Source organism: Orbicella faveolata, unplaced genomic scaffold, assembly GCF_042242905.1.
Source record: "Orbicella faveolata isolate gen_17 unplaced genomic scaffold, um_ofav_v1 contig_34, whole genome shotgun sequence".
Lineage (NCBI taxonomy): Eukaryota > Metazoa > Cnidaria > Anthozoa > Scleractinia > Merulinidae > Orbicella > Orbicella faveolata.
In genome coordinates this window covers 30663517-30691357 of record NW_028301563.1, presented here as the reverse complement: position 1 = coordinate 30691357, position 27841 = coordinate 30663517, and the positions used below count along the sequence as shown (strand labels likewise).

Here is a 27841-nt window from a genome sequence, read left to right as displayed (position 1 = left end):
CATACAGTTTCCGAAACACAAAATACTTGACAAACTATTTGTAATGAACTTGTTAAATAGCATAGTGGAATAAAATCCAGTATGGACTTATGCTTTGTAGAGTTAGCCGAAGATCTGTGCTCTTTATTAGGGAATGTTACCAGTTCGTTGGATGGCCCTGGAGTCTTTGGAAGATTACCCATACAAATACGACACCAAAACAGACATGTAAGAGAAGAAATTATTTGAAGCAGACCTTCTAAAAATCCCGGGGGGGACTCCGATGTAAAAAGGACGGGAGTGGTCGTCTAAAATTTTGAAAAGAACCCCTAAGAGGAACCAAGATCCTGTTTCATGGGCGTGGCTTGAAATTTTTTCTCCCCTAAGAGGTGCCGATTCTATGATAACGCATTATCTCCCGTCATATTTTTTTCGCTCAATAGCCTTAAAGGTACCGCAAAAACTCACGCTGTGGACCTTTTGAGGCTGCACACCCTGAGAGGAACCAAAACCGCGTTTTTAACCCCTAGAAGGTACGACGAACACCCGCTTCCTTTCTATATGAGAGTCCCTCCCGGGCTAACAATGCCCTTTTTAAACCGACGTTTAGGACTAACACCTTATAACTAAAAAACTCATCCATCCACGAGTTTGAATGCCATTTGAAATTTACGGGACATTCTATAGTGAAAGGATGTCTTCAATATCGCATGTTATTATATGGTTAGCTCCGTGAGCGGGAAAGGTGAACCAAATTCTGCGCTGTGATTGGCTACCCGAGCGGGCAAGATGGTGCTATCTTTCCCCCTCGGGACTTCTCGCTGTGTCCCGTAAGAAAAATTTCCCCGAAAGCCATAAATTGGCCATTCTTGTTCGAGCAAGATGGCGAGATATATATATTGGTCTCGTTATTTTGGCCATTTTCCAGCCATCTTGACCGATCAAGCTTGGTCCATAACCTATATTTATTTGTCGATTATTTCTATTTAGAAAGTGGAGAAAAATACGAATATTTAAGAAACTTCAGAGCAGAAAACGTTATAAGCATGCGCGAGTTTTGGCTTTGCGCCGGGCTCCAAGTTTGAAAAAATGGCTGGAATTTCGGTTACGAACTTTGTATGTTTTCCCAATATTCCCGGTGAGCAGCGACATTTTATAAACGTCGCTAATGGAAAGCTGGTGTTTTGTTTTCGTGGGGAATCAGTTTTCAGTTTCAAACAAAATTAACCTAAAGACGGTTTCCGAACCCCTTTTATTGCCGCGCTACACAAACACACTCACACAGATTGCATCCATGTAAGCCAGCCAATGAATATATAAGCAAGAGAGCCTCGCAGCAGGTAAAGGTAGCCTTGTTTTCTTAACAGTGAAATGCCGAGAAAAATTCATGCTTATCCTTGTATAAATAAATAAACTGAGCGACATTCTCGCGCACCTTACCACAGTCCGCCGCTCTTTCCAATCATTGCAAACCATTGCAGCTTGCATTAGTACCTGAGCCCGCAGTAGGGCAAGGGATGCGTAGAAAGCTGCGCAGTACGTTTTTTCCGCTCTGAATTAAGAAACAGCATCTTGGTTGGCCGATTTTGGAGTAACTCTAACACCAAGGGGAAATGCTTTAAATGTTTCAACATATTAAACCTGCTGGTCTGCCTCTCATAAAAGACCCTAGTATAAAAGTAATGTACAAGAACAAGACTTCAGCTGTTACCCACAAGTGATTTGTTAAGCTTAGCTAATTTCTACAGCTGTTCAAGGCACGTGTTAATAACTTAGGACATCACGTTTCTTTTGCAGATGGTCATTTGGTGTGGTGTTATGGGAAATACAGTCTGGAGGTAACAGAATTATGATCATTTTGTCAACATTTTCTTGAGTTTAGTGAGCCCGGATAAGCGACGGGAAAGGTTCCTTCGTTGCACATTTACTATTGGATGATGAAGTCACGTCTATTTTGTTTTTCATTTCTGTGAGGTAAAACGCCGTATTCTGGTCTTGGAGGCATGGACGTTGTCGATTTTCTCAAATTAGGAAACAGACTAAAGCAGCCTGACGGATGTCCTGACGAAATGTAAATGATATGTTTAGAATATTTATACTGTTGTCTGTGCATTGTTTTTGGTAATTAGATTTTCAGTCGTAAACATGTTTCGTTTCGTTTCGATTTGGTCGTGTTTGCTGGCTAGTTTGAGTTTAGTACGGTGGCGATCCAGACCTTGAGCTATTAAAGGGGGGAGGGGGCGGCGCTTTTGTTTTGCTTGCCTTGCCGGCTTTTCTTCCTACTGTGATTTCTACTTTTTTTACCCAAAATAGCGGGGGGGGGACAGCCCGGCCCCCCGGGCCCCTCCCGTAAATCCCCCATTGTAGTAGTTCGGTTAAGGACAAGTAGCGCTCGGTAGACGTCAAACATTTTCATTTCTGAAAGTCGACCCTAATAATCCTACACCCTAGTAAAGTTACTGAAGCATTCTTAGCATTTGAGTAATTTAAAATTGTAACAATCTATTTTTCTTGTCGTAATGACAGCTACGAGATCATGATATCATGCTGGCGCCTAGACCCCTCGGAGCGCCCGTCATTCAGCGATCTTGTGACGTCACTGGAGCGGGAGTTACTCAACAGAGGTGTAAGTATTGAATGCAGCTGTTGTTGTTTTAGACGTTATTGTCGTTCTCGCTGCCTGTATCGGTCGTTTTTGTTTGTTTGTTTGTTTGTTTATTTGTTTCTCTTTTTTCTTTTGTCCTTAGATAAAAACAATATATTAAAAGAAAAATACAAACGTCATTACCTGCTCCTATTGTGTTTTACCACAAAACTAAAGCAATTTTTGAAATTTTAGCCAGCATGTGTTACGGAGCTAAAATGTCACGCGTTACGCGCATACAGTCTTGCGTGACATATGCCTCACCGCGTCATTGAAAACGGCTGCCGTTTAGCCAGTTTTTCCAACAATTCATTTACTTCCCTCTGTAACCAAACTCGCGATGGAGGTCGCTTTTCTCTTTTTATGCCATTATACCGTTAACCTTTGACAATGTTTTTTTTTTAATTTTCTTTTCTCTTTTGACAGCACTATCCGAAGGAAAAAGGCCTCGAAACTGAATCTCATGGAAATGTAAATTTCTCAGCCGAAGTCGATAACCATGAAGAGGAAACCACTTCCTTCTAGTTCATCAGTTCAAGAAAAGAGGGCGAACACGAGAGGTTTGCATTATGGTGTTTGTGTATCGAGAACAAGCGTTTAGTAATGTCCGTCCGATTTATGGAAGGTGCGCGCGTATGAGAGGCGGACGGCAACGGAATATGAGCCATACCTGGGACCAAAGTTGTGGAATAAGCTACCAGGCGAAATCGGAACCCTTTATTCATTTATTCTGTTTATTAGCCATCACTGTACAGTTTTAACAATCGTATTCCTAAATGTGATTTAAGTGTGTTGGTAAAGACGACAATTGCATTCTTTGTAATTCTTAACAGAATGAATTTTTCCTTCCTATTGTTAGTTTTTTGTTTTTTTTTCCTTCTTCTGTTTCTTCTTAGCTAAGTTTTTAATAGTTTATTTCATTAGTTAATAGTTGGTAAGCGTTTTAATAATTTATTAGACAATAGTTAGTAGGTTTTTTATTATATGAAGCGTCCCCAATTAGTAGATGGGTGTTTCCTCTCGGCTAACAAAATTGCGACACGTTAATAAAGTTTATGTATGCATGTAAGTAAAGGAGTTACATGCGATACTCAAAGGAATCTGTAAACTATTGAGGGCACCACAACGAAGCGTGAATCTGTTACGTTAATGCGTTTTTATACGATTGATGGCTGAATGTGTTCACGCTTTAATCGGTCAGATGTTGTTAACCCTTATATACCGTTGGGTTTTCGTTGTGAGAAGACGTATCTAAATCATTTTGTGGTTAGTAGATGGCTTTTAGCTTGCTGTACAAGGGGATAACATTCCCCCCCCCCCCCCCCCCGCCCCGTTTATACGTCCCAGGCTTAATTATTGCACAAGATATACACCTTATTTACTCGGTCGCTTTTCAGATAATACGCGCGGATATTTTACAAGTTTCGTAATACGAAGCAAGGAAAAAGAAGAGGAAGAATGGAAAGTGCGCAAATAATCGGTTAATTCATCGCATAAGGTATTCATTATTCCACTACATTTTTCTTGTTATTTATTTGTAAAATGGAGTACTACAGAGTAATAGAGAATACGGCAGTGTAACAACCAATCATGTTTAACGTTTTTGGATTCTTTTTCGCGTTCTGGCACATCACATTCGACGAAATAAGATAAAAGTTAAGCTAGTCCACATTATCATATTTATAACTTATTGTACCTTTTTGCTGCGCTTTAGCGGCATATCAAGCGAGTTTGGTCGAGCCATGTTTCGTATTCAAAATACCCATGGCGAGACCAAACGACCATGATATAGTAGCAAATTAAGTGACCATGATATCGTAGCCATATTATGTCAGTGACTTGATATCAGGACAGTAGACACGGCTTCTGATTGGCTTATTGCTAGTTTGTGTACGGTAAGGTCAAAGAGCGTAATAGAGAAATAGTGATATCAGTTATTCTATCTTTTGAATTGGAAAATGGTCGGTTTTCCACTCACTCGAGAAGTCGGACACGATTCGAAAGGACCGATGACTTGGCTCGGGTATAGTTTCAATTTCGAACTTTGCCAAAATTTCCAAACAAAAGGCGCTTTTTAACAGCACCTTACTGCATCTACAAATGTTGCTTAGGCCTACGCTTATGCGCTAGCAACCTCATTCCCAGGGTTTCTCTTCTTTCCGTCCCTAACAAGCCCCTCCCTTGAACCGTTTAATTGTAGAAGGGAGACCCTGGGAACGAGATTTATGCGCTAGTGCCTTTAGTCTTTGTAATGATAATTTATCTTGCAAGCAATCTCATTAAACACACTTTATAACGGTGCCATTTGTCTGATGAGTATTATATTCTACCTGTGTCAAATGTACTGCAGGTATGTTTTGTGAAGTCAGCTAAAGGTAACGAAAAATACAGAATGTTTTCTCATTTCTCCGACGTTTCGGAGAACGATTTGGAAAATAATTCCTGGATAATTCAATTCAGGCGAAGACGAAAAGAAGGATGATTCACTGTTACTCGACTTTTAAACCTCAAAGCTGTTTAATGAACTAATATACGCGTGTAGATAGTTCCAAGTTTCAAAGGACAATTCAGTCCGCGAGATTTAGCTTGAACGTAAAGTTTTATATTACAGTGAAATCCCGATTTTTCGACCTCCAAGGAGGAAACGAAAATTGGTATGAAAAATCAGCTAGTTCGAGAAATCGGATTCCACTGTACACAATATATGTTCAGAAATTACTAGAAACCGTTAAGTGTTGGTTCGTTTGGTTCTATCAACTGTCATTTCGAGCTAGTAGCCATTTTGCCGAAGAATCATTGCCTTTCTGGTCATTGTCTTCTTCAGTTGTGATTACGCTTCCTTGAGATTCCATTCCATTGTTTTTGTTACTGATATAGTGCTGCGAAAACAGGAAATAAGAAAACTATTTTAGTGATTACTAAAATTACCTCACTTGGTGAAAATCTTGAGAGTTTTATGGCAAGGAATTTAGGTTAAAGGCAAGGGATAAGGCAATCAACGGGTGACATTTTTCGAGTGGAAACACATTACTCCGCGTGTCGCAAATTAACGAAACAAAGAAGAGAAAAGGTGAATTTTCACTTTGAAGACAATGAACTATTCTTTATAAGGTATTTTATGCTCTCCTTTTCAAAGCAGGCCAAGAAAGGACGTGTGCAAACAGACATCTTAGGTCTAAGCGGTTAACGCGCGCTGATAAAGATGTCGAGTCAATGGTTATTTAGCTCCTTCCAAACACAAATTTAAAGAGGACATTTCACGACTAACGCATTTTGAAAAAAACCGGCCAATTTCTTAATTAATCTTGCTCAGTTGCAACAGAAAAAGGCTTAAAACATCGTGACATAGTTCCGTTAGTACACAATAAAATGTACTAAAACAGCAATTGGTTAACTTTCGTTATTGCATACATTACATAAATTACAGATTTTCTCCACTTACTCCTGTGTTTTCCAGCTCCTTCTCCAGTGACGTCACAAGCTCGCTGAATGACGGGCGTTTTGAGGGGTCTGGACGCCAGCATGACATCATAATCTCGTATCTGTTAAAATAGTTATAAAGTTGATTTTAATTTTATTAGGAAGATTTGTTTAATTGTTGCACAATTATTTCTGAGGCTCAGAGCCGCCCAATGAATGAGTTGCCAGTAATCGGATACCCGTGTTTGCGCAAAGAACTTTGGGATCGTCAGGGGGCAAACATTGCAAGTCGCTAGAAGGAAATGTATGGCAAAAAGTTGTTTTGACGCCCAAAAACATGGTTTTGGGGAGAGATCAACGCTTATTCGCTGTTGTTTTATCGCAAATGGATTTGGGCAATGTTGATACATGGAAAATGTAAGATTTTGTTTGAATAACCGTGAAATAAGTGATACAATTTACCGATAAACTCCCTTTTGCTTGCGTGAGGTTTATTGTGGAATACACTGAAGAGAATATTGAAAATTTCAATACACGCCTGATCTCGAGAGGCTACCCGGAGCAAATGGTAGAAAAGACACTCCGAGAAGTTAAATATAAAGACAGAAAAAAGCTGTAAAACAGAAATCGAAAAATGCAGAAGGAACTACTACCCTTTGTGTCGGGCAATTTCACTCAACCGTCAATACCAAACTTTGGAAAGCATAATCACGCACAAATGGCACTTTTAAATACAAATACTCAGAGATATATTCAAGGAGCCACCCTTGATCTGTTAAAGAAAAGTAAAATCACTGAAATACGTGCTTGTAAAAGCAAAACAAAGGCTTTGAGCAACACAGCAGCCACACAGCATGAGTCGCGCGGACTCATTTGTCATTAAATCAACCCCAGAGAGTACAATGATCGCGACCGGGCTTATTTCCAGTATTATTTGTATGACTGAGCTTTCAAATAAGCCAAAAGTAGCCTGTACACAACTTAAAAGGCCTTACTGGGCTATTTCCTCTCGATTTATACCTAATTAATTTTGTAATATTTTCGGACCATTACGCGATGTAAATTTCACAATTAAACCTCACGCAAGCAACGGAGTTTATCGGTAGGTTTTATCACATATTTCACGGTTATTCAAACAAAAACTTACATATTCCACATATCAACATTGCCCAAATCCATTCGCGATAAAAACGACGGCGAAAAAGTGTTGATCTCTCTCAAAAATCGTTTTCTTGTACCTCGAAACAACTTTTCGCCATACATTTCCTTCTAGCGACTAGCAATGTTTGCCCCCTGACGATCCCATAGTTCTTCGCGCAAACACGGGTATCCGATTACTGGCAACTCATTCATTTATCGTTAATTTTTAATTTGCACTGCAGTGCAAATTAACGCGCGTGCGTCCGCAATTTTCTCAGTCATATAACAACTGTATGAAAGAGCAAATAAGGATTTGCACTACTCGTGATATTTGACAATTCTGAAGACTCGTGCAATTTTGAGAAAGTTTTCAAATATCACGAGTAGTGTAAATCATTTATTGCGCTCGCATTTATTGTACTAATTTCAACTGGGAACCTGGACACGCTGTTTGGGGTATTTAATGGAGCTCGCCCGAATACCATAATATCTCGTCGAACTCTCGGCAAGTGCCATTTAACAAAATCTTCGTGAGAAATACATTACATCGCATTCTAATTAGGTAATTATATATTTACATTTTGTCTGGGCATCCATCTGGTTGTTTTAGTCTATGTCCTGACTTAAGAAAGTCAACAACCTCCATTCCTCCAAGACCAGAATACGGCATTTTACCTGAACAGAAAACAAACTGATTCATTGCGAAAAATGTATTTTTAAGTAGGCATAATGATCGGCTTTCCCCCCCTCCTCCCCCTACCCTACCCCCCTGGATATACACTTTCCACTTGATAAACCTCATCCAGTTTTTCAAACAACCAATTAGAAACAGGACATGGGGATGGATGTCTGTAGTGTTCGACTCTAAACTTTGAACTTTGAACTTTTTTGCTTCCATCACTTTTAATCATAATTAATTGTAGCAGCTCTCGTAAGCTTGTAATTGTTTTGTTTGTTGGCAGTTGTTATTGTTTTAGGGATAGGGGCGTTGTTTCTGTTCTTTGTTCTTTGTTCTCTCAAAGGGTATCAAACCATTCATGTGAGACCTTACGAGAGCTGCTACCTAACCCTGTTTAATACAATATAAACTCACTGCAGATTTTTTCGGCAACAAGCTTTAAATCAAAAGTGCTGAGGAATGTACAGAGAAGCAGAAATGTCACTACTTTGAATTTCAGTCCGTCACTCACAGAGATAGTAAGAACTTTTGACCAGGCTATTTCAGATCAAACGTTGTTGATTATTCAAAAGATTTCTAACAAAAATGATTCGTTGCGCTTACCTAGAGTTTCTATCTCCCATAACACAACACCAAATGACCATCTGAAAAGAAAACGCAATAACAGTACTTCATTAATTTTCTTCAGCGCGTCATCACGTTAGTGATTTATAAATTCAGTTTCTAAATCAAGTGAATTATGTTTGAGATAAATCGTTTATTAAACTCACAACTTGCAGCTATAAGCTGAATTACTTGTGTTATATACTACATGTTTAAAAAATTTAAACTATAAAAATTCCTAACTATACCTAAAAAAGTTATATAATAACAAAATACACCAAACTAGTATAAAATTCTATTTACAATTGTTGTTTATTTGCATAGTGCATTATGAACTGCGCTATGTTTCAGGTTTGATCTAAACGTCTTTGCAATCAAAGCGCCTGCATCTAGTCACATGATTTGTATAGAAAAAAGCGGCGCGCGGTGTCAGTAGGCCATTTTACAGTTGTGTGCTTAGTTACCTGGCCTATGACTGCAATCAAGGCTGGAGATGACCTTGCCTTGATACAGACCTCTCTGCTTTTCTCATGCAAATGCCAACTAGTTAGCATAAGAACGAGTTGATTTACACAACAAAAACAGTGAGGTCTGTATCAAAACAAGGTCAACTCCAGCCTCGGTGCCATTTAAAGGCCAGGTCACTGAGCAGACAACTGTAAAATGGTCTATTATTAGGGAGCTCAGTCACTGTATTTTGAGTTATTTTGGCCACATACAAAATTACTTTAAATGGTAGGAAACTTGAAAATAACAGTTTAATAAGATAGAAAAACACCAAAGACATAATGATAAAACACAAAGGAATAAGGATGGCTAAGGATGGAGAAGATTAACACGGATTACAAACGACGAATTTGAAAAATTGAGGTTAAACTTTTCAATATGCGAAACCGTGACGTAGCTCCTTTAAGCAATGACGATGACAACGCCATGGACGACGTCTACCCGGGAGTACTTCCTTATATGTACTATATAGGTATGTGCCGCGTGATAGAGTAGGGTTTTTGAGGTTATCGATCCTTAAATAGCCAAGGGTATCATTTTTGCCGCTGTTAGCATTGTGTTCCCGGTGTGATCCTTAGATAGGGTACCTAAATTGTATCAGCTAAAATTGCAGTGTGTAAATGCCCAGCTGAATGGAAAACATTTGATCTGTTTAAAACTGAACTGTTCGTAACCTTCCAATGTTACAGAAACGAAATAAAGTTCAACCATTCATGCTTTTCTTAGTTTTTGTTTTTCCCTTGAATAGGGTGTCATTCCTCGGGTGTGGGTCTAAAATAAGGTGCGTTTTTCATTTGCTTCATCCTTGAATAGGGTCAGGGTTTAAGACACTTCGCGCCACACACCTACCAGAAATTTACGGAAGTATCTCCCCCCAACCCCCACTGGGGGGCGCCTAATAAGAAATGAATCTTTATTTTACTTTCGAATTTTGTAATTTAACTATCTGACTATCAATATGCCAATCGGTCTGAAAACTTGCTCAAGCTCCATATGTAATGCCAGCGATCAATTCCAAAAGGAAATACGAAAAAAATGCCGTCGCGGCAAACGTTCTTCAAAATACGCAGAATTTGGTCATTTCACGTTGTTGTTTTGCAGAGGACGGCTATGAAAAGTACTAATACTTACAACGCACGTGCACAGCTATTGTTTTCCATATTTTTCGTTGTCGTTGCCGTCGAGGTGGCGAGCGAACCAGCATGTTCTTCTTCTCCTAGTGATATTCTCTTCTGAACGTCGTATAATTCTAAAACAAACCTGCCTGCCCTCGAGAGATCCGAATTATTTGTAAAGCTGGATGTTGTGTTTTTACACAAGTGAAAAGGACCAAAGAATTTGTCGACTTTCCGCCGACAACGAGTTCGCAGTCGTTCTCATGTGTTGAAACAGGGAATTCAGCTAAGAAGTGGACTGTTCACTTCACAGAAGATTGAAAGGACGAGAGAAACTGTCAATATCTCAGCGAATGGAAAGGTCAGAAAGAGAGGTTTTCGAAGAAAATTTCTCATGGGAAGATGCCGGTTGATCGATTATGTCGTCGCAAATGTTTACCACAGACTACTTGTGTTGAAGACCATGCAGGAATTCACAAGGCTCTTCCAGAAATAAGGTAACTTTAATGAATAGACTAAACTTAAATGGATTTTCTTAAAGAAATTTTCAGATCTTCCCGTAAACTTTTTAACGGCCTAATTTTATGCCCATTTAGTCGCTTTTGTTGTGCATTTACACGAAAATTACGAACACGGACGCTTCAGGTTGACATAACGAGGAAATTTAGTCTTGGCCTTTTTTACGTACCAGTATTTGCGAAAGATCAGTTGAATAGCTATGTATAAGATTGTTTGTGAACACGTATCTTGAGGTGAACCAAGAAACCACATCATAATGCGAAATTCAAAATTTCTAAATCGTTGCTCACACGGCAAAAAACGTGAGTGAGTTTACGGTAAATAAATTCATGTCGTTTTCAGTTTTTAGTCCTGCTACTACAGCAAAATTTAGGGCTTATATTTAATTTTTGGACAAGATTTTGGGGGCTATCAACCCATAAGCCGACACTTTCAAAACCTTCCAATGTGACTATTTTCAAAAGGTACACAAAGAGGATATTGTTTTGTTGCTGTTGTTGTTTCTGTCGTTTCTAAAGGAAATGCAAATTGCTTTGATCCACGTTCTAAAGATTGCAAAAGATTGAGATATTTAACTGTGAAAGACTAGTTTAAGCTTTTGTGAAGTTTTCAACCAGTGCCAAAATTCCAAATTTTTAGCAGCATTAATAATGCCCATTGTAATTTTGCTTTTGGAGTTTGAAAACGGCTTTTGCATTCTGAAAACGCATCAAATGTTTTCCGTCTACACTACGCCGGAGAAATTTGAAAACGCAACAATAACCAGTCATTTTGGATTTGTGTTTGAGGAAAACCCGGTCAGGGAAATCACGTGATTATCGTGACGTCATCGTTGCTCCGTCATCAACATGTTTTCTGTCCACGCGAAAACCAAACGCCGGCGTTGTCAAATTCTTCCGATTTGAAGAGCGTTTTCGAAAAGCTCTGTTTTCGTGACGGTAAGCCTAACCTAAATTGCTTCTCAATTTTCTTCGGGGTAGTGTGGACGGGGCTCAGGCAGCGTCCGCATTTCCTTACGCAAGTTTTCCTCAAACACAAATCCAAAATGACGGTGATTGGGTGTGGACGGAAAACATTTGATGCGTTTTCAGAGTGAAACCTCCGTTTTCAAATCCCTCCGGCGTAGTGTCGACGGGGCCTTGGTCAGCAGTTGTTCATTTTAGCGATGCAGTGTATGATTTTCCAAAGCGCAAACCTACACGTCTGTCTTAGCACTGTATGTATAATCTTCCAAGGACTCGAGGGCCATCCATCGAACTGGCAACATTCCCTGTACGAAGGCAAGAAAAAAGGGGTCAAAAAATGAGAAGACAAAGGCAGAATCTATAGTGAATTAAGAGATAGAATCCAAAGAGCAAGAATTTTAAAGAAACAATTGAAACTAATCGTAAGCGGTTCTTTTGCCTACCCCGCTTGTGCTTTCGTATTCACCACTTTCGTACACGTCACGCGACAAACCGAAGTCAGAAACCATGGCAACATTGTCCTCGCCAAGGATTATGTTCCGAGCTGCAAGATCGCGATGAATACACTACAACAACAGAGAAAATAATAGCCCTTCTTAGAGTTCAAATAACAACTAGTACTAAGCAAACATTTCTGAATCCTAGATCTCAATGTACATTCAAACAAAGCCAACGTTTGCCCATAGAGCGTTTTCACTTGACGTCACGGCGTCCATATTGATGTACCAAACCAATCCGCTGGAAGTTGAACTCTTTTCTGATGTAAACAATTTCTCTTGATCCAGGAAATTTGCAGAACGTTTCATACAACCTTAACCAATCAGAAGGACGTAATTTCAACAACTTAACTTCGACGTTGCGTTGTAAATAAGGGATAATTTGATCATCTTTTTCTTCTTGTGTTATTTATTAACCCATCAAACAAATTTATTGTTTTATCTTCAATATCTGTGAAGGAGTTAACTTATAAAAATACTGGCCACTTTTTCTGGTACAGGTTAACTAATGTTTGTAAACTTAGAAGCATGGCAACGAGAAACAGCTCCAGTTGAAGGAGATGGTGTAGGAGTAAAAGCAGCTGGAGCTCTTTGAACTGGCAGAACTATTGCTACATGAGGTTCAGAAATTCACTAAGGATCACAGTATCAAAACAGCGTCAAATTCATTTTAAATCTCTTTATGTGGTAATGTTTGATGACGTTCTTAGGTAAAATAATTCTTTATATTTTGCATTAACTTAGCTTTTATGATAGCTTATGTACCTTTTTGGTTGCAAGGTGTAACATCCCATTGGCAATGTCTCTTGCAATCTTTACTCTGTCGATATGTGTAAAGGGAACTTGCTTTTGCTCAACGTTGATATAAGGATTTTCTCGGTTTTTCGTCAAGAACTGAAGTAAGCTACCATTCACCGCCAGACGCACCACAACTAATATTGAACCTGGTCAAGATTTCAAAGGTGAAATGCGTCTCACGTATTAGTGCAATTAAAAACTAGCTGTGGAATATGGACTTAGGTTTTCAGTTTTATCCGTCCCGATATAAGTTGCAGAACCCCGGAATCATTACTCGGGCTTCCGTAGCAAAGCCTAAGCCATAAAATGCAAGACTTTCAAAGTCTTGGTCGCCAAAAGGGGTTCATGGTTCCACGCGTTTCTGGCGTAGAGCATGGAAACTGCCACAACTTTCTTTATCGTGTGTTCGCTCTTCGTGAACGTCGTAATACGCAGAATGCGGAGTTTTGTGAACAAAGTTTTGGAAAGAATCGGGCCTTATACGTTCATCTCACGTATACAAAGATGTCAATCTTTTTCGGAACGGGTCGGTTCACGAATTGTATCGCTTGAAAGTCTGCCATATAAGCAAAGTCCATCCTCGTTCTCGCGAGATAACAAATGAGTGATAACAAGTTCAACCTGCGAAAACACTGACAAAAAACTATGTTTACTGACTTGAACTATGATGCTGAGAGGAGAATCTAAGATGTTGAAAAAATCAAGAATCGTTGTAAAAACTAAGAACTTCGAAGATCAGGCATCATCATAAATGAGCCTTAAATGAAGAATTTAGTTCACTAAACTTACCGCTCCTTGTACAAGCTCCAATAAGACTTATGACGTTAGGATGTTCTCCAACAGTGACCATGATTTGAAGCTCGTTCATAAGGTCTCGCTTCTCCATCTCTGTGGCACTTTCTGCAATTATTAAAAAAACATAACCACAGTTTAAAATACTTTACATCACTTCTAGCAGAATATCACTGCATTTAATATCTATACACAAGTTATGTGTTTGAACATCACCGATCGATTTAAGGGACATCAACTAAACGAGAAGGTCGATCTTTTCCACAGTAATGTTATATCGATCTTCAGGAATGGAAAAGCAAAAACCCCCTATTACATTTGCACGTACTCCGCGTGTGAATGCAATTATAAATTGATTTTGCTGATTTATATAAAACATAGACATTGAATAAGTACTAGTGGGCCCGGACTCTTTAAATGGATTAAGCACTCTGATGTCTTTTTAGCCACCAAGCCGGGGAAATTAGCCATCATTCAGTATTTTTATGTGCTGCAATTATTAGGCTTCTCAGTTACTTCGCTGCAATCTGTGACCAGATTAGGCATTAAGCTTGACTTTGAAAGGTTTCTTTGACCATCCCCAAATTAAATAACTTACTTATCCTCCTCGCCCTGGCTGAGACATAAGGCCGCAACCATAACCCGCCACTATACCCTGTGCCGTGCCTTGGCGTGCGCCACATCCTATTAGAGACCCATCACTTCCAGCTCCTTCATCACTGTCTCCTGCCAGGTGGTTTTTGGTCTGCCACTCTTTCTCCACCCAGTTAGAGCCCATCTCAACTAAGGTGTAAGGTGGAATCAACTAATACAATTACCTTTGAGCTTTTTCACTGCGCATTGTCGCCATTGTCCATTGACCCGCACCAAACCTTTATAAGCTTCGCCAAACGCGCCTTCCCCAAGTTTGTCTTGAAGTGTAATATCTGACCTCGGAAGTTCAAGCCAATCTCCACGCACCCAAAACATAGTCTAGAAGACAAGAGTAACCCTTCTTTAGATTACTGTTGGTTTGGTTTTATTCTCCTAAACTTTCTCCAGGAACAGTGTGTACTGAGCTTATGATCTCATGAATATAAGAACAATTTTTTTTGCACCGTAACAGGGTTGCCACAGGTATGGAAATAGTCAAGGAAAAAATTCTTCAAGGTCGGGGAAAAATTTAGCCGGCGAAAACAGCCGTCCTTCTTCGCTACCGGCGTCACTCGGGCCGGAAATTTTATTTTGAGTCAGAAAAAATTGACAGTTCGAAGAAAAGTCATGAAAATTGAAATAATTTAACACGGCTGATTTAATAACATTGAAGGCTAGAAGAAACACTGCATTGGGGCACTGATCTTAACGATGTTTTCTACAATGAAAGAAAACCTTGTTGAAAACTTATAAGGAAAGGCTAGAAACTGATGCTAAATTATCTGACATTTTGTATCTATTTGGTCATGGAAATTTTTATCAGGGAAAAGTCAGGGAATATATTGAAAAGTGATGTCTGTGGCAACCATACGTAAATCACTTTGAGGCACCTACACGACTGTCCAGGGTTAGTTACATTATTATACCTCGTATTTCTCCGATCTTGATTTACGAGTTGGCCGGACTTTTGCGCAAACTGCCACGACAAACAGAACAGCTAAGATCACCGGTAACACGATAATCAACATTAAATTCCTGATGAACCGGTCTGCGAACAAAATACAGCAAAATAATTAATGCGATGGCTTGGCTTGCATAAGGAGAGGGGCTTCCCAATAACACGTCCTAACAATTTCGAGTCAAACCTCAAGTCCATTAACTCCATAAGCTTAATTCTTACAATTCTGTCATTTTGTGTATGATATGCGGTTCAAGGTATTACTATATTTGACACCAAGTGTGTGACCATTCAAATGAAGAATATGGAGCTTGCTTTAAAAAGTATGTGGATAGCTCCAGCATGTCACCAGTTAAATGACAATATTGAGCGATTCTTTCTTGCAGTAGGCTGTTTTTGTTTCATGTGTAGGGAGCCTCTTCCTATTAATCATATAAGTCGGACAAGGGCCAGGGGCGGATTCGGGGAGTGGGGTGGGAGGCTAGCCACCCTCAACCCTTTTTGGAAAAGCAAAACATAAAGTTTTTAAAAAGATTGTGAATATTATGGCAGAAATAAAAGCAAACTCCCGGACAGGTACGTCATTGTAATATTTACATTGTTGCATTGCTAGTTTTCCTGTTATAACAGTTTTCAATTTAACAGGTCCCAATTCTCAAATTGCAACATTTTGGGGGGCACGCCTCATTGATTCTGCAACCCTAAAGTACAAGCCATCCCCACCCCCCTTGGAAAATCCTGGATTATCCAAGATTACTAATCGATTTTGATAATTTGTGCACCTGAGTGCTCCTTATAAATCACTAAGAGGCTATGTTTATACCCATTGTACTTACATGCAAATTGTAGAAACTAGTCAGCAAAGTTTACCGCAGATATAAAACTTACCAGGTAGTGTGCTTTGTGTTATCATAACACCATTAGATCTTCCATATTTGTTGTTGCTTGACACTCGAATACTGTACTCTGTTGAGGGTTCCAAATCCTCCATTGTCGTTTTCGTCCGAGAGTACGGGAGTGTCTGTATCACTGTGAAGTTACCCGAGGGTTCTGTCTTTAGCTCGATGGTGTAGTTTTGTATCTGATAAAAGTTCCCATGTTTTGGCGGATTCCAACTCAGGATGATGTATTGTGTCTGCACATTTATTGCCCTCAAGTCTTCAGGGGGTTGAGGTTTTCCTTCATGATTAACGATGCAACACAAAGAAAACAGAAAGCTGAAATTAAAGTTAAGTTACTAACTAGGAAGATCAGGGCTTTTCTGGGAAAGAACGCCAAGAAAGCTAGTTTAAAATGTTCTCATTTCGTTTTGTGTCTATTCCTGTGATGACAATGGTTTACGAAAAGGCACACTAAAGGATTAAGCAGTGTATAGATTTTAAATGTTACTTCTTTGATTGGACACGTTGGCTATCTACCATCTCCTATCCGACGCGCGCTCGTGAAATTAGGGAAACCACGACGGCAACGGCAACGGCAACGTCACTGAACAAAAGAATCAATGAGCAGAACAATGGCTGTGCACGTGCGTTATAAGTCTTAGAACATTTCTTTACCCTCTGCAAAACAACAACGTGAAATGACCAAATTCTGGGTTGTCTGAACAACGTGAACCACGACGGCAAATTTATCGCTGTGTCTCAGATTCAGTTTCGTGATAGCTTTGAAAGTGAAACAAAGTAAATGACTTTAGGGTACCGCGAAATTTGCGGGTAAAATATAAATTCCTTAATCGACGTTGTCCTCGGCGTCGCCGTCGTGGTTTCATAAACTACCTATCGTTAATTGTATGACTTACCTAAAACAGTTATGGCCGTGACATCGAGTCTTTTGTTTAATGCTGACTCAATTCCATCTGTCAAATGGTTGCGAGCCTCGATCTCATTCGTCTTGTTTAAATTTACCACGGTGAACACTTTAATTTCTGCCTTCACACTGCCACTTCTTTAAAAAACACAAAATCATTGCAATGTGATCGAGTTGTCCCGCCATCAAAGACAACAGCCTTGCATTTACTTCAAGCGAATACAAAACAGGAAGGCAACGGTGGTCACTTGCCAGGTTCATATGCATGAAGTTTCACTTGCAAAGCCAGGTTTCCAAGGGGCGGGGGGGACTAACTTACCTGAACTCCACAGCTTTAACGTCGTATATCTTCAGAATGCTCGATTTACTAAAATGACGCTTTATCTACAAAAGAAATGACAGTTACTTGAACTTGAAAAACAAAAACAAAAACAAACAAAATAAGAAATGGGTATTATTTAACCATCGCATAATTCCAAACTGACATGCTGTTGTAATCGTGCAACGTTCGTAGAACAAGACCGAGTTACAACTATTCTGCTGTCAACCCAAAATCAGTTGTTAACGTAAAATCCAGTGATAGTTTCTTCTTCACAGTATTCTGTGAATAGTTACTTTAAAGAACGAAAAACTGTGTATCAATGTAAACATTTGTAGGAACTAGTTTCTTGAACATTTGGTTAGCGCCCTTTATTCTTGATTAAGGGGTTCCAGACTTGAGGTCTGACCTGCGTCACTGCAAAACTATCTAACAAGTTGATCACATTGAAGTACGTCTCGTAACCGTTACAATACTCAGTGTTGTTTCACATATGGGCCATTGACCAAGCTTGTTCGGTCAAGACGGCTACATTTTGGCCAGATTCTTTTTATGCCTGTTTATGCACCGAGACGGAGTCGAGGTCCATAAACACACAAACAAAGAACCAGGCCAATATCCAGCCATCTTTTCTTTAATAAAATGTATTTTTTTCTCAATAAAGGGTTTATTATTGGGAAAAAAAAAACACTTTGTCTTGGGGGACACAGTGTGTAATCCCGAGAGGGCAAGATAGCTCCATCTTGCCCTCTCGGGCAGCCAATCACAGCGCAAGATTCGGTTCATTTTGTCCGCCCACGGAGCTAGTCATATAAAAGTGCATGTTAAGCTCGACTACGAAACAAACAAGACCCTTCTTACCGCTTGTCTAATGTTTTCTTCCAAAGCCACGAACCTGCTGGCACTACGGTTCAATAAATCTGTACTGAAGTTCGCATTGATCACGAACTGAAAGCTTACAGGAACAATTACTTCACCTGGAAAAAATACAATACAAATAATGAAACTATTATTATTACTACTGGACAGTAAGGAGACAAAAATGACGTTTTTACTCACGTGACCAGCAGCCATGCAAAAATATCGGAATAAAAATACGTGTTTAAATGAGAAAAGAGTTCAACTCCCACAGGATTGGTTTGGTACACCAACATGGCCGCCGTTTCATTGTTTTGGAACACCAGTGTGGCTGCCGTGACGTCATGTGAAAACACTCGATATCTAATTGTTCTGTATGGGATACCAGGACAAAGAAAACCAAGTCTAGTAGCGAAAAAGACAGGTCTCTGGAAGATAGCGCCGATCCTTTTCAGTTCAATACCAGCCAGAAAGAAGGGTGAGATGGGAGCCATTCAATTCTGATGACAAAACTACAGAGATTCTGAGCCTGATTAGTAGCCAGGCTGTCCAAGATCGTTCGGTTTTACTCTCTCCTCTGCCGATATAACTCCCAAAAGATATTGCTCTTTATGTCATGTTTAGGGGGTAAGAGAGCGCGCTCACGGACTCTAGCAATCAGGCTACGCCATAGTTAATGGAAGGAAATGGTTATAAAACCTGGCACAGTTCTTTATTGTATGTTTTTGTTGGCTATTTTGAGGGTTGACCCTGCACAAAACCTGGCAAAATACAAACGGTAGTTACATGTGCTCATGCAACTAACCAATAGAAGCATTGCTATTATGTAATTCATGCATGGTCTATGAGCATAAGACGTGCAGGGTCAAGGACCTTCCAACAATTAATCTTAGCTTGTTTGTAAATGTTTGCTTCTTTGATGTTTACCGGGCTTCTTAACCATTTGCCTCTATGAACTGTGGCTAAACAGAGATTAGCTTCGCATCGAAGACTGGCAGCATGTTACTCTTGATCCCCGAGTAAGATAGGCTCGATTACCAGCTGCTGTTTCGGGAAATGAGCCCGCGCTCATCCCCTGAAAAGACCACGGAGGAACGCGACCGAACCCGGGAGAGCGGCGGAAATCGAGCCTACGAATATGAGCGGGTTTGAAATTCAAGCACTAGATTGCCTGGACTTTTTTTGCGACCCTTTTCCTTATCCTGGAATTAACGCTGTTACAATACGCAAAGATTATCTTAAGAATTTTCACATAATCCATAACCCATTGCAAACAATATGGTAATCATCATTGCAGGCAAGAGCTAAAGATCTCTAACCTACCAATTGAAAGAGATTTCACGTGCAGAACTTCGCCAGCAGGCCCGCGACCAATTTCGTTGAATCCATTAACTTCGATCTCGTAACTAGTATGAGGAACAACTTTAAGAAAAGCCTCTGTAAAGTTGCTTGTTACGTTCACTTCCTTATACAGCTGTGTACTAAGTCGTCTGTATTTCACTCTGTAGCCGAGCAGCTTTTCTTTATGACGCGACGGAGGAAGTGCCTTCCAGGAGATGTGAATTGAAGTCGCATTTACAGGGTAGCCTTGAAGAAAGGCAGGGGCCTCTTCAGGAACTGTTGGAATGAAGTAAGCAGAATCTTTAAATTTTTTGTTAAAAATAGATTTAAAACAAAAACAAGCGAATATTAAAGTTAATAGCCGACGTTTCGGTGTCGTCCTGACAGCATTCTCAAGGCAAAGTGAATGAATTAATGCGAAGATTTGATTTCTATACTTTTACAGTCTCTAAAAATAGATTTGCGTTAAAATAGTTTCTGGTATTCAGTATCATGCGCCCGCGCCGTGCATTAACTGCATCGCGGTCCCCAACGCCCCGTCCACACTACGAAGGAGGAATTTTAAAACGGAGCTTTATTTCTACAGTTAGGCGTACCGTCCACACTAATCCGTCACGAAAACGGAGCTTTTCGAAAACGCTCTTCAAACCGGAGGAATTTGAAAACGCCGGCTTTGCGTTTTAGTGCGGACAGCAAACATTTTGAAAACGCAGCTTTTCGTAAACGAACACATCACGATAATCATGTGATTTTCCTGACCAAGTTTTCCTCAAACACAAATCCAAAATGACCGGTTATTCAGTGCTGCATTTTAAATTCTTCCGGCGTATTGTGGACGGAAAACATTCGATGCGTTTTCAGAGTGAGACCTCTGTTTTTATTTTTTTCAAATTCCTCCGGCGTAGTGTGGAGTCCCGCATATGGAGTACATTTAGGTGTTTGCTACAGTTAATATTTATTTATTGTTGTAGGTCATTATATCGGTCATTATACCGGGAACTTCCACGTAAAACTCAACCTCTACACGACACACAACGTCCACATAATAATCAAATTACAAACCAACTTAACTCAAACACAAAACTCATCCAGCTCTGCTCACAGCAAAACAACCCCTCGATGCTCAAAGTCAAAACAAAATTCATTGCACACCCAAAAAACGACATCCAAACAAAATTCAACTTTACTGAAATTCAACGTGAACTTAAAATTTAGAGTCCGCATAAAGCTATAAACGTAATAAAATTAGTTTATTACAACTAACTGCTTTCACCGCGTAGATAAAATTTTACACGAGCTTACTATAAGGCTTGCTCCGTGAGCGGGCAAGATGAATCAAATCCTGCACTGTGATTGGCTACCCGAGCGGGCAAGATGGAGCTATCTTACCCGTTCGGGACTATCCGCTGTGTCCCGCAAGAAAAATTTCCCCGAAAGCCATATAATAGATCCTTTATAATCATTGACCAAGCTTGTTCGTTCAAAATGGCTGGATATTGGCCTCGTTTTTTTTTGCGGAAAACGAACTTGGCCAATATCAAGCCATCTTGACCTCACATTTGGTCAATAACCCAGATATATATAATTTCTCTTCGCAATAATTCTGCTTTAAGTTCTGCGAGCAAACCGTCTTCACATTTTCCGTCATTTATGCAGATACCAAGAAAATTGATGTCAATAGATATAGACATTCCAAATTATTAAATATATTATCTACAGGCTGGTCGTAAAGAAGCGGATTGATCTCCTGATTGAGAATAGCATCACGTACAGGGAGATAAATGTACCACAGTAATAATAATAATAATAATAATAATAACAATAACAATAATAATTGTTATTCATAATTTTTTAAATAACAAGAACTTTATTGAAATTCTCCTCAGAAAACCTATTTACAAATCTTCACACATCCCACTATAATAATAAATATAATGATAACAATAATAATAACTTTTTTAAAATTTTAGCGTCATTGTTATTCATAATTATAATAATAATAATAATAATAACAATAACAATAAAAATGTATATTATCTACGAAAAAATATACAGTTGAACCTCTTCAATACAAACACCAAAGATATAGATCTGAGTGTCCTTATTATAGAGGCGGCTGTATCATAGAGGAAGAATTATATGAATTTTGGTTTCTCTGGGGATGAGAATACGTTAACTGTCCTTAAAATAGAAGTGTGGAAGTGTCCGTAAGAAGAGGTTTGACTATACTTTTAAATTTCTTCATCACTGAATTGTGCTGGATGACGTGGAGAAGCCACCACGTGATTTTCCTAATTGCGTACAAACCATTTTTTAATAAGACATGTTATGTAATGCTGTGTTTTTTAAACACGTTTACCTCTTGGAGGACATCGAGACACATTGCAGTATTCCCATCGAACTTTAGGGTCAGCGGTGTAACACCAAGGTCCATCCGGGGCGCTGCTATCCGGGTTACGACACGCGTTGGAGTCATTCTGTCCATCAGCGACATCTTCAGGAATCCGCCAATGACGATGAGGACATTGAGAAGTCCAAGACTGACAACTACGATCAGACCGAGTGACATTGACGTTGCCACGGTAACCAACCCCAACACCATAGTAACAATCTACAGTAATTACATTCTAATAAGTTTTATGATTAGTTGAGAGAGTATTATTGTTTGTATACATCATGAATTTGGAGACTTTTCACAGGGAATAAGGCAAAGCTCGTGAAAATCAATGATACTCCCTGTACCTGATATCCATATTTTTCACAAGTAAAAGTACATATGCTGTTCTCTCATTACCTGTGAGAAGTTAAGAGATCTAATGGTACTGTCATGGGCCATCGCTGGCTTAAATATTTAATAGTTTTTTTTCTCAATGATTCAATTCAGAGATCGCTCGGATTTATCAAATCAAAAGCGACATAGCATGAAAAATGTAAATAAAAGCTGCATTATAGAAATTTCAATTTCAGCCTCGGTTTTGAGGGTCAGACACACCAATGTATCTCTGCATGGTCTACCAACGATTTTCACTGAAGGAGTCTCGGATCCTTTCCTCCAACAGCCAGGCAACCTGAACAGTAAAACAGGTATTACCTGATTAAGGGAAATAATTTACATATCAGGACCCACCTGTGCTTTTAGTGTCATCACCTGCGAAAAAGAAGAGCACATTTATAGTTATGTCATTTTCAGTTAAGATCTGTTTAAGGGAAACGGTGACTTTATAGCCGGTGATATGCAAGAGAATGGTACAGAGGCAATTCAGTGATCTATGACAGTTCCTGATAAGACGGCATGATAGGTTCGATTTGCGCCGCTCTCTCGTGTCAGGTCTAAGTTTCTCCCCTCTGATTGGCTAAGACTAATAAAAGAATTCTCACGCGTCCAGCCGTGCCTTCGGGGGAGGAACGCGCGCTCCTTTCCCGAACAGCGGCTGGTAATCGCGTCTATGGGATGAGTGTGTATACCATTTGACAGTATCTGAAGACCTGCCAGTGGAAAGGACTGTTCCTTCTCATTTCTCACCGAAACGACGGTGTATTTCATCAAGGAGCATGCGTATGGAGCACGAAAGCCAATGGTACAGTGATTTTCCGACAAATTCGGTAAAAACGAGAAAAGAAGAATACTTCTGCATGAGGGTATTCGTGGTCGTGGTAATCGTGACTGTGGTGGGGGTACAAGTAAACATACCGTTATAATTCGATTTAGCACCCTCCTTCCAATAAGCGCCCCCTTTCGAATAAGCCCCCCCCTCCCCCCTCTGAATGTGTTTTTATTAATAAGCACCCTTATTCCAATAAGCGCTACTATTCTAATATTATAATATTACAGTGCCGTCAGAGTACGTATCAACGGAGCTTCATCTTCCTTTAATTGCTCACATACGTAATCCTGCATTGCAAACACAGTGGTCTCCTTCTGAGTTTCTCAACTATTATCTCCATGTGAGTGCATAATTCCTTCAAACCAATAACCCATATCGGCGTCGAAATAGATGAAAACTCTCTCACTTTAACTGAACATTCACCGTATATTTGTTACTGTTACAATTTCTGTTATTGTTCCTTGTTTAATAAATACCGTATTAAAGTTTTGTTTTGAGCATTCGGTTGGTTCTCAAAAAAACAATAAGCGCCCTGTCTCGAATAAGCGCCCTCCTCTAAGGTACCAAAAGTAAATAAGCGCCCCGGGCACTAAATCCAATCATTACGGTACTGCACTTTCCCAAACCCTCCCACAGCATCTTAGATCAATAGAGCGCCCAGTACTTGTAACAAATACAATAGTTGAGACGCATGCACCTGGTAAGGAGTAATACTCGTAACACTCGGGAGCATCACCTCCATTTGCAATGCCATACAACGAGCAATTTATCATGTCTTTGTCCACTACTGGAGCTGCTTCTGCTGCCTGTCTGACATGAACCATCTCTTCCTTACACAAATCTTGGTCCATATATTCGCATGTCTTGCGACAGATCCGGCGAGCGTGAGGTTTGTCTAGTGAAGTATCGCATGGCGGGAAATGATAGCGACAAAATAAGTCTATCATAATGGGCTTGCACTTCTCGGATATTTTAGCGATTGTCATATTAAAGAAGCGTTGAAATCTCATGGTTTGCTTTTCGCCATGCGCCAGAGTATCATTGTCGCCAAAGACGTACAAACTTGTGATGACATTCTTGCAAAGACCGTCTCTGACAGTGTAGTTGTAAAATATACAAGCACCATTCTTCGCCGAATCGCTTACTGGAGGCTCTGCCTGTATACAGCTGAAAACAAACGCATGTTACAATAAGCTTTTATGGTAAGTTGGAATTTAAAACAAAAAAAAAAAAAACGTTTCAGACTTACATAGAACGGTTGACAACCTGTAATAGCGCAATATTCCCTATATTAATACTAATGCCAGAAGAGAAATGATTTTTTTTTTCGTACACTTCGCTTATACTACCAGTCGCAGAAGGTACATACATACATACATACTTTATTTATTTAAACACGGTAAAATCTTCAGTAAGGCCCAGTTCAGACGTCGTGCTTCTGTCCTGCCGAACTAAATTGCAATTAGGTTCGACTACGGCACGGCAGAAAAACAACTCTGATTCAGACGTCGTGCCAGATTCAAACCAAATTTAGGATATACTGATGCCTCGTTACAATTCTCCACCTAACTCCCCGTGGGAATGCAATCTCGCCAAAATACATTAATGCAATTTGTAAATTTTGTTTGGCACGGCAGAAGCATGACATTGAATCGCTGCCGTGCCAGAGTCGTGTAGCACGGCAGAGCTTGTCGAACTTAATTGCTTGCCGAACTTAATTCAAAAGTTTGATTCAGACGCCGTGCTTCTGCCGTGCTCTTGTCGAACTTAATTCTTGAATTTAGTTCGGCACGGCAAAAGCACGACGTCTGAACTGGGCCTAACACATTAAAATAGTGACAAAAAAACAGTTCAATTATAACTACACTGTTTTACAAGATTGCCGTGTGGGGAGCCTGACTGACAGTTGTTTTAAAGTCGGTCAATTTCCCATTTGAAGCGTCGAAGAGAGTCTGATTTCCGTAAAGAGACGGGTAGGCTATTCCATAATTGCGCCCCGCAAAAGCCAAAGCCACGCTTGCAGTAGTTCGTGCGCGGCTTGGGCAGATCTAGTTTGATCTCAGAATCTCTTAAAATATATGGTGTACTGTGGATGCTAAATAAGGTTTACATAATCAGAAATTTAAATAGCACAAAAAACATGGGTGTGAGAATAATCCAAATTTGGCGCAACAATTTACAGAACCTACCTCGAATAAGCCTCCGTTTGAATAAAATTATTCCCTAAAAGAGAGGAAACACAAGCATCTACTGTAATTAAATAAATGAATAAAAACCTGTGTAGTAAACAGACTGAACATTGAACATTGTTCTAGTTGCCTTTGCCGTCGTGGTTTTCTTAACACCAAGTAATTTTGACGTTATTGTACCTTTGATAAAGTCGGTTTACTAATTATAAGGACAAGATCAAGTAACATGTGCACCTTAAAATCGCGAAATAAACGTGTCGCGAAAATTTTGTGTAATAAGGTATGTCGAAAATTAAGCAATTTTTGATACCTACCGAAAAGAGCCAAGGAAATGTACAAGATGACGGGACTATCAAGGACTCCAGCCGTTTTCTTGTGTCTGGGGCACATTATATAAATTTCCCAATCTGAAAAATAAAACTCTGATAAAAACCCAAACTCGCCGGAAAACAGGTGATCCCTGTGATATTTAAACCTAGTTGTCGTAAAGAATGAGTCGTAAATGTAATGTCACTTAGACCCGGTAAGATTGTTGAAAGAACTATCACTAGGCCGGTTGGCTTTTACGTTTTTATGCCGAGATATTGAAAAATACGTCTTTTCCTTTCCCCCATTCAGTGCAATATTGTTACTCCTTAATAAATTAATCAACTAATATATTGATTAGTTTATGTTACCTTTGATATTGTAATCAAATAACTATCATTTTATTAAGCGGCCTTCACACAGCAAACTTAAGTTGGCAAACTCGTATTGACAAACTTCAATAAGTTGGCAAACTCGTACCTTCGCGCGTCAATCTCGCGTCAAATCACAACACAAAGTAATTTGAAACATGGCCGACTTAGTGCAGTCTTAGAACAGTGAAACAGAAGAAGAGAAGAGAAGAAACAGAAAGAGGTGGAGAAATAGAAAAGTTTGGACGAACCCCTGTTTGTCCGCTAGCTCCTCCATTTTCTTTTGTTTGTATTTAGTATTTTTGTACGCTACAGATAAAACGTCCCACACAGGCGGACAATTGTAAACCTCTCCGATAAATTTAAAAGCGGCCTCACGTTCATCTTGACTTGCGTCCACCATTTTGTGAAATGTCACCCAAATAAATCACGTGAACAGAGCGCGTGTTTTGGTGGTTGACAGTCAACAACACATGTTTGCCAATCGTTCACACGTCAGATACGAGTTAACCAACACGAAAAAGTTGGTGAAAAAGTTGGCGAGAATAGAGACAAGTTCTATTTGTCGTCAACAGTTTGCCAACGTGTTTGCCGACTGTTTTTGTGCCGTTCACACACACCAACTTGAGTTTACCAACATGAGTTTGCCAACTTTAGTTTGCCGTGTGAAGGCCGCTTTAAATAGCCTGCATTTCCAAAGTGTGCGTTATATTGAGCACGAATATCGTGTTGTTTTTCACTGTCCTGTCATCTTAACCCAGGTCAAATAGGTTAAGTAAGCGAAAAAATACTCGTCGCCGGCTGAAACCAGCGATTTGCATTGATTGTAGAACACAAGCTGCAGACTAGCTACTTTCAATGCAAAAACCTTATCACAGAAAACCTGACAGTCCAACAGACTAAACCAAAATCTTTACAAAGTCACCTCCGAATTCATTTTCTACTATAGTAAACCCTGTTCTGGACTAAATTATTACAACACCGGCCACTTTTCCGGTAAATTATACCCTATTCTCAACCAAAACTATCTGATTTCTATATCCTATGCCAGACTACACTGCTTGAAAACCATACCCTTCACAGCGGCACATACATTGGGGTGGCACCAAGGTTGCCGCTTCCGCTCTGTGCTGCTTGTCACGTTAGAGCAGTTTCGCAAGACCTTCACAGACCATAAGTAAATCCTTAATTTACATTGAGAATTGTTTCTTTCAACTTTTAAAGAAAGCTTAGGCCATATATCGTTCAAGCAACTTCAACTTTGCGCAAAATTACGCCTATTCACGAAGGGCTATGAATTTCTATTTTGCAAAGGAATAAACATGCTGGTTATGGAAGAACAAATGTAGCGAGACAAACCGGTGCAGCTCATTGCTATCCACTGCAATTTCCGTCGATCTAAATCACCTTTTCTCCGCTGCTAAATTGAGCTAAATGTTTCTTTTCCTTGATGAAACTAAGCAAGCATGCAACGGTTACTTAACAAATGGGAATGCTGGATGAATTTAAGTCATATCATTAAATTAAACAATAGAACGCAACATAACGTTTAACTTACCAAGCTACAGCTTTGATGAACTCCGCTTAAGAATTATTGATGTCTTCACAAGGTGTCTCTTCTTTATATGCGCCGTTTCTGACCGAAGATTCCCTTAGCTTTCTGGAATGCAAAAGTCTTATACAACAGGGGTTGCATGAACAGTAATCTAATTCCATTTGAAACGTGACAACCTTGGCACGGCCTGGGGTCATGTTGACATCCGGGGGACGTGCAATCAACCGCCTCTCATGTGACCA

The 27841-nt window shown here is 39.7% G+C and overlaps 2 protein-coding genes across 6 annotated transcripts in view; one reads left to right on the top strand and one right to left on the bottom strand.

Moving 5' to 3' along the window:
* The window catches only part of LOC110048889 (uncharacterized), a 20034-nt gene extending 15107 nt beyond the window's left edge, over positions 1-4927 (top strand). For 3 of the 4 annotated variants that reach the window (XM_089298915.1, XM_089298914.1, XM_089298913.1), the window contains exons 17-21: positions 131-207; positions 1777-1817; positions 1954-2050; positions 2506-2605; positions 3050-4927. In XM_089298915.1, coding sequence (XP_089155041.1) covers positions 131-207; positions 1777-1817; positions 1954-2050; positions 2506-2605; positions 3050-3148 — 414 coding nt within the window. In that variant the 3' untranslated portion in view covers positions 3149-4927. The remainder of the gene's footprint in view (positions 1-130; positions 208-1776; positions 1818-1953; positions 2051-2505; positions 2606-3049) is intronic. The other variant, XM_089298916.1, reaches the window with a different exon arrangement.
* Positions 4129-27841, bottom strand: LOC110048885 (angiopoietin-1 receptor-like). 2 transcript variants are annotated; one of them, XM_089298912.1, is made up of 21 exons: positions 27603-27841; positions 25682-25774; positions 25368-25401; positions 23915-24345; positions 22701-22721; positions 21933-22184; positions 19556-19849; positions 18236-18351; positions 17375-17439; positions 17048-17193; positions 16138-16428; positions 15218-15339; positions 14477-14630; positions 13656-13766; positions 12834-13012; positions 12015-12137; positions 11806-11876; positions 8466-8506; positions 7762-7858; positions 6066-6165; positions 4129-5502 (listed from the first exon to the last, which is right to left on the bottom strand). In XM_089298912.1, exons 2-21 carry the CDS (start codon positions 25755-25757, stop codon positions 5377-5379), a joined length of 2850 nt encoding a protein of 949 aa, XP_089155038.1. In that variant the 5' UTR covers positions 25758-25774; positions 27603-27841; the 3' UTR covers positions 4129-5376. The 2 variants fall into 2 exon arrangements, with proteins under 2 accessions (XP_089155038.1, XP_089155037.1); XM_089298911.1 differs by having other exon boundaries at positions 23876-24345; positions 27603-27840.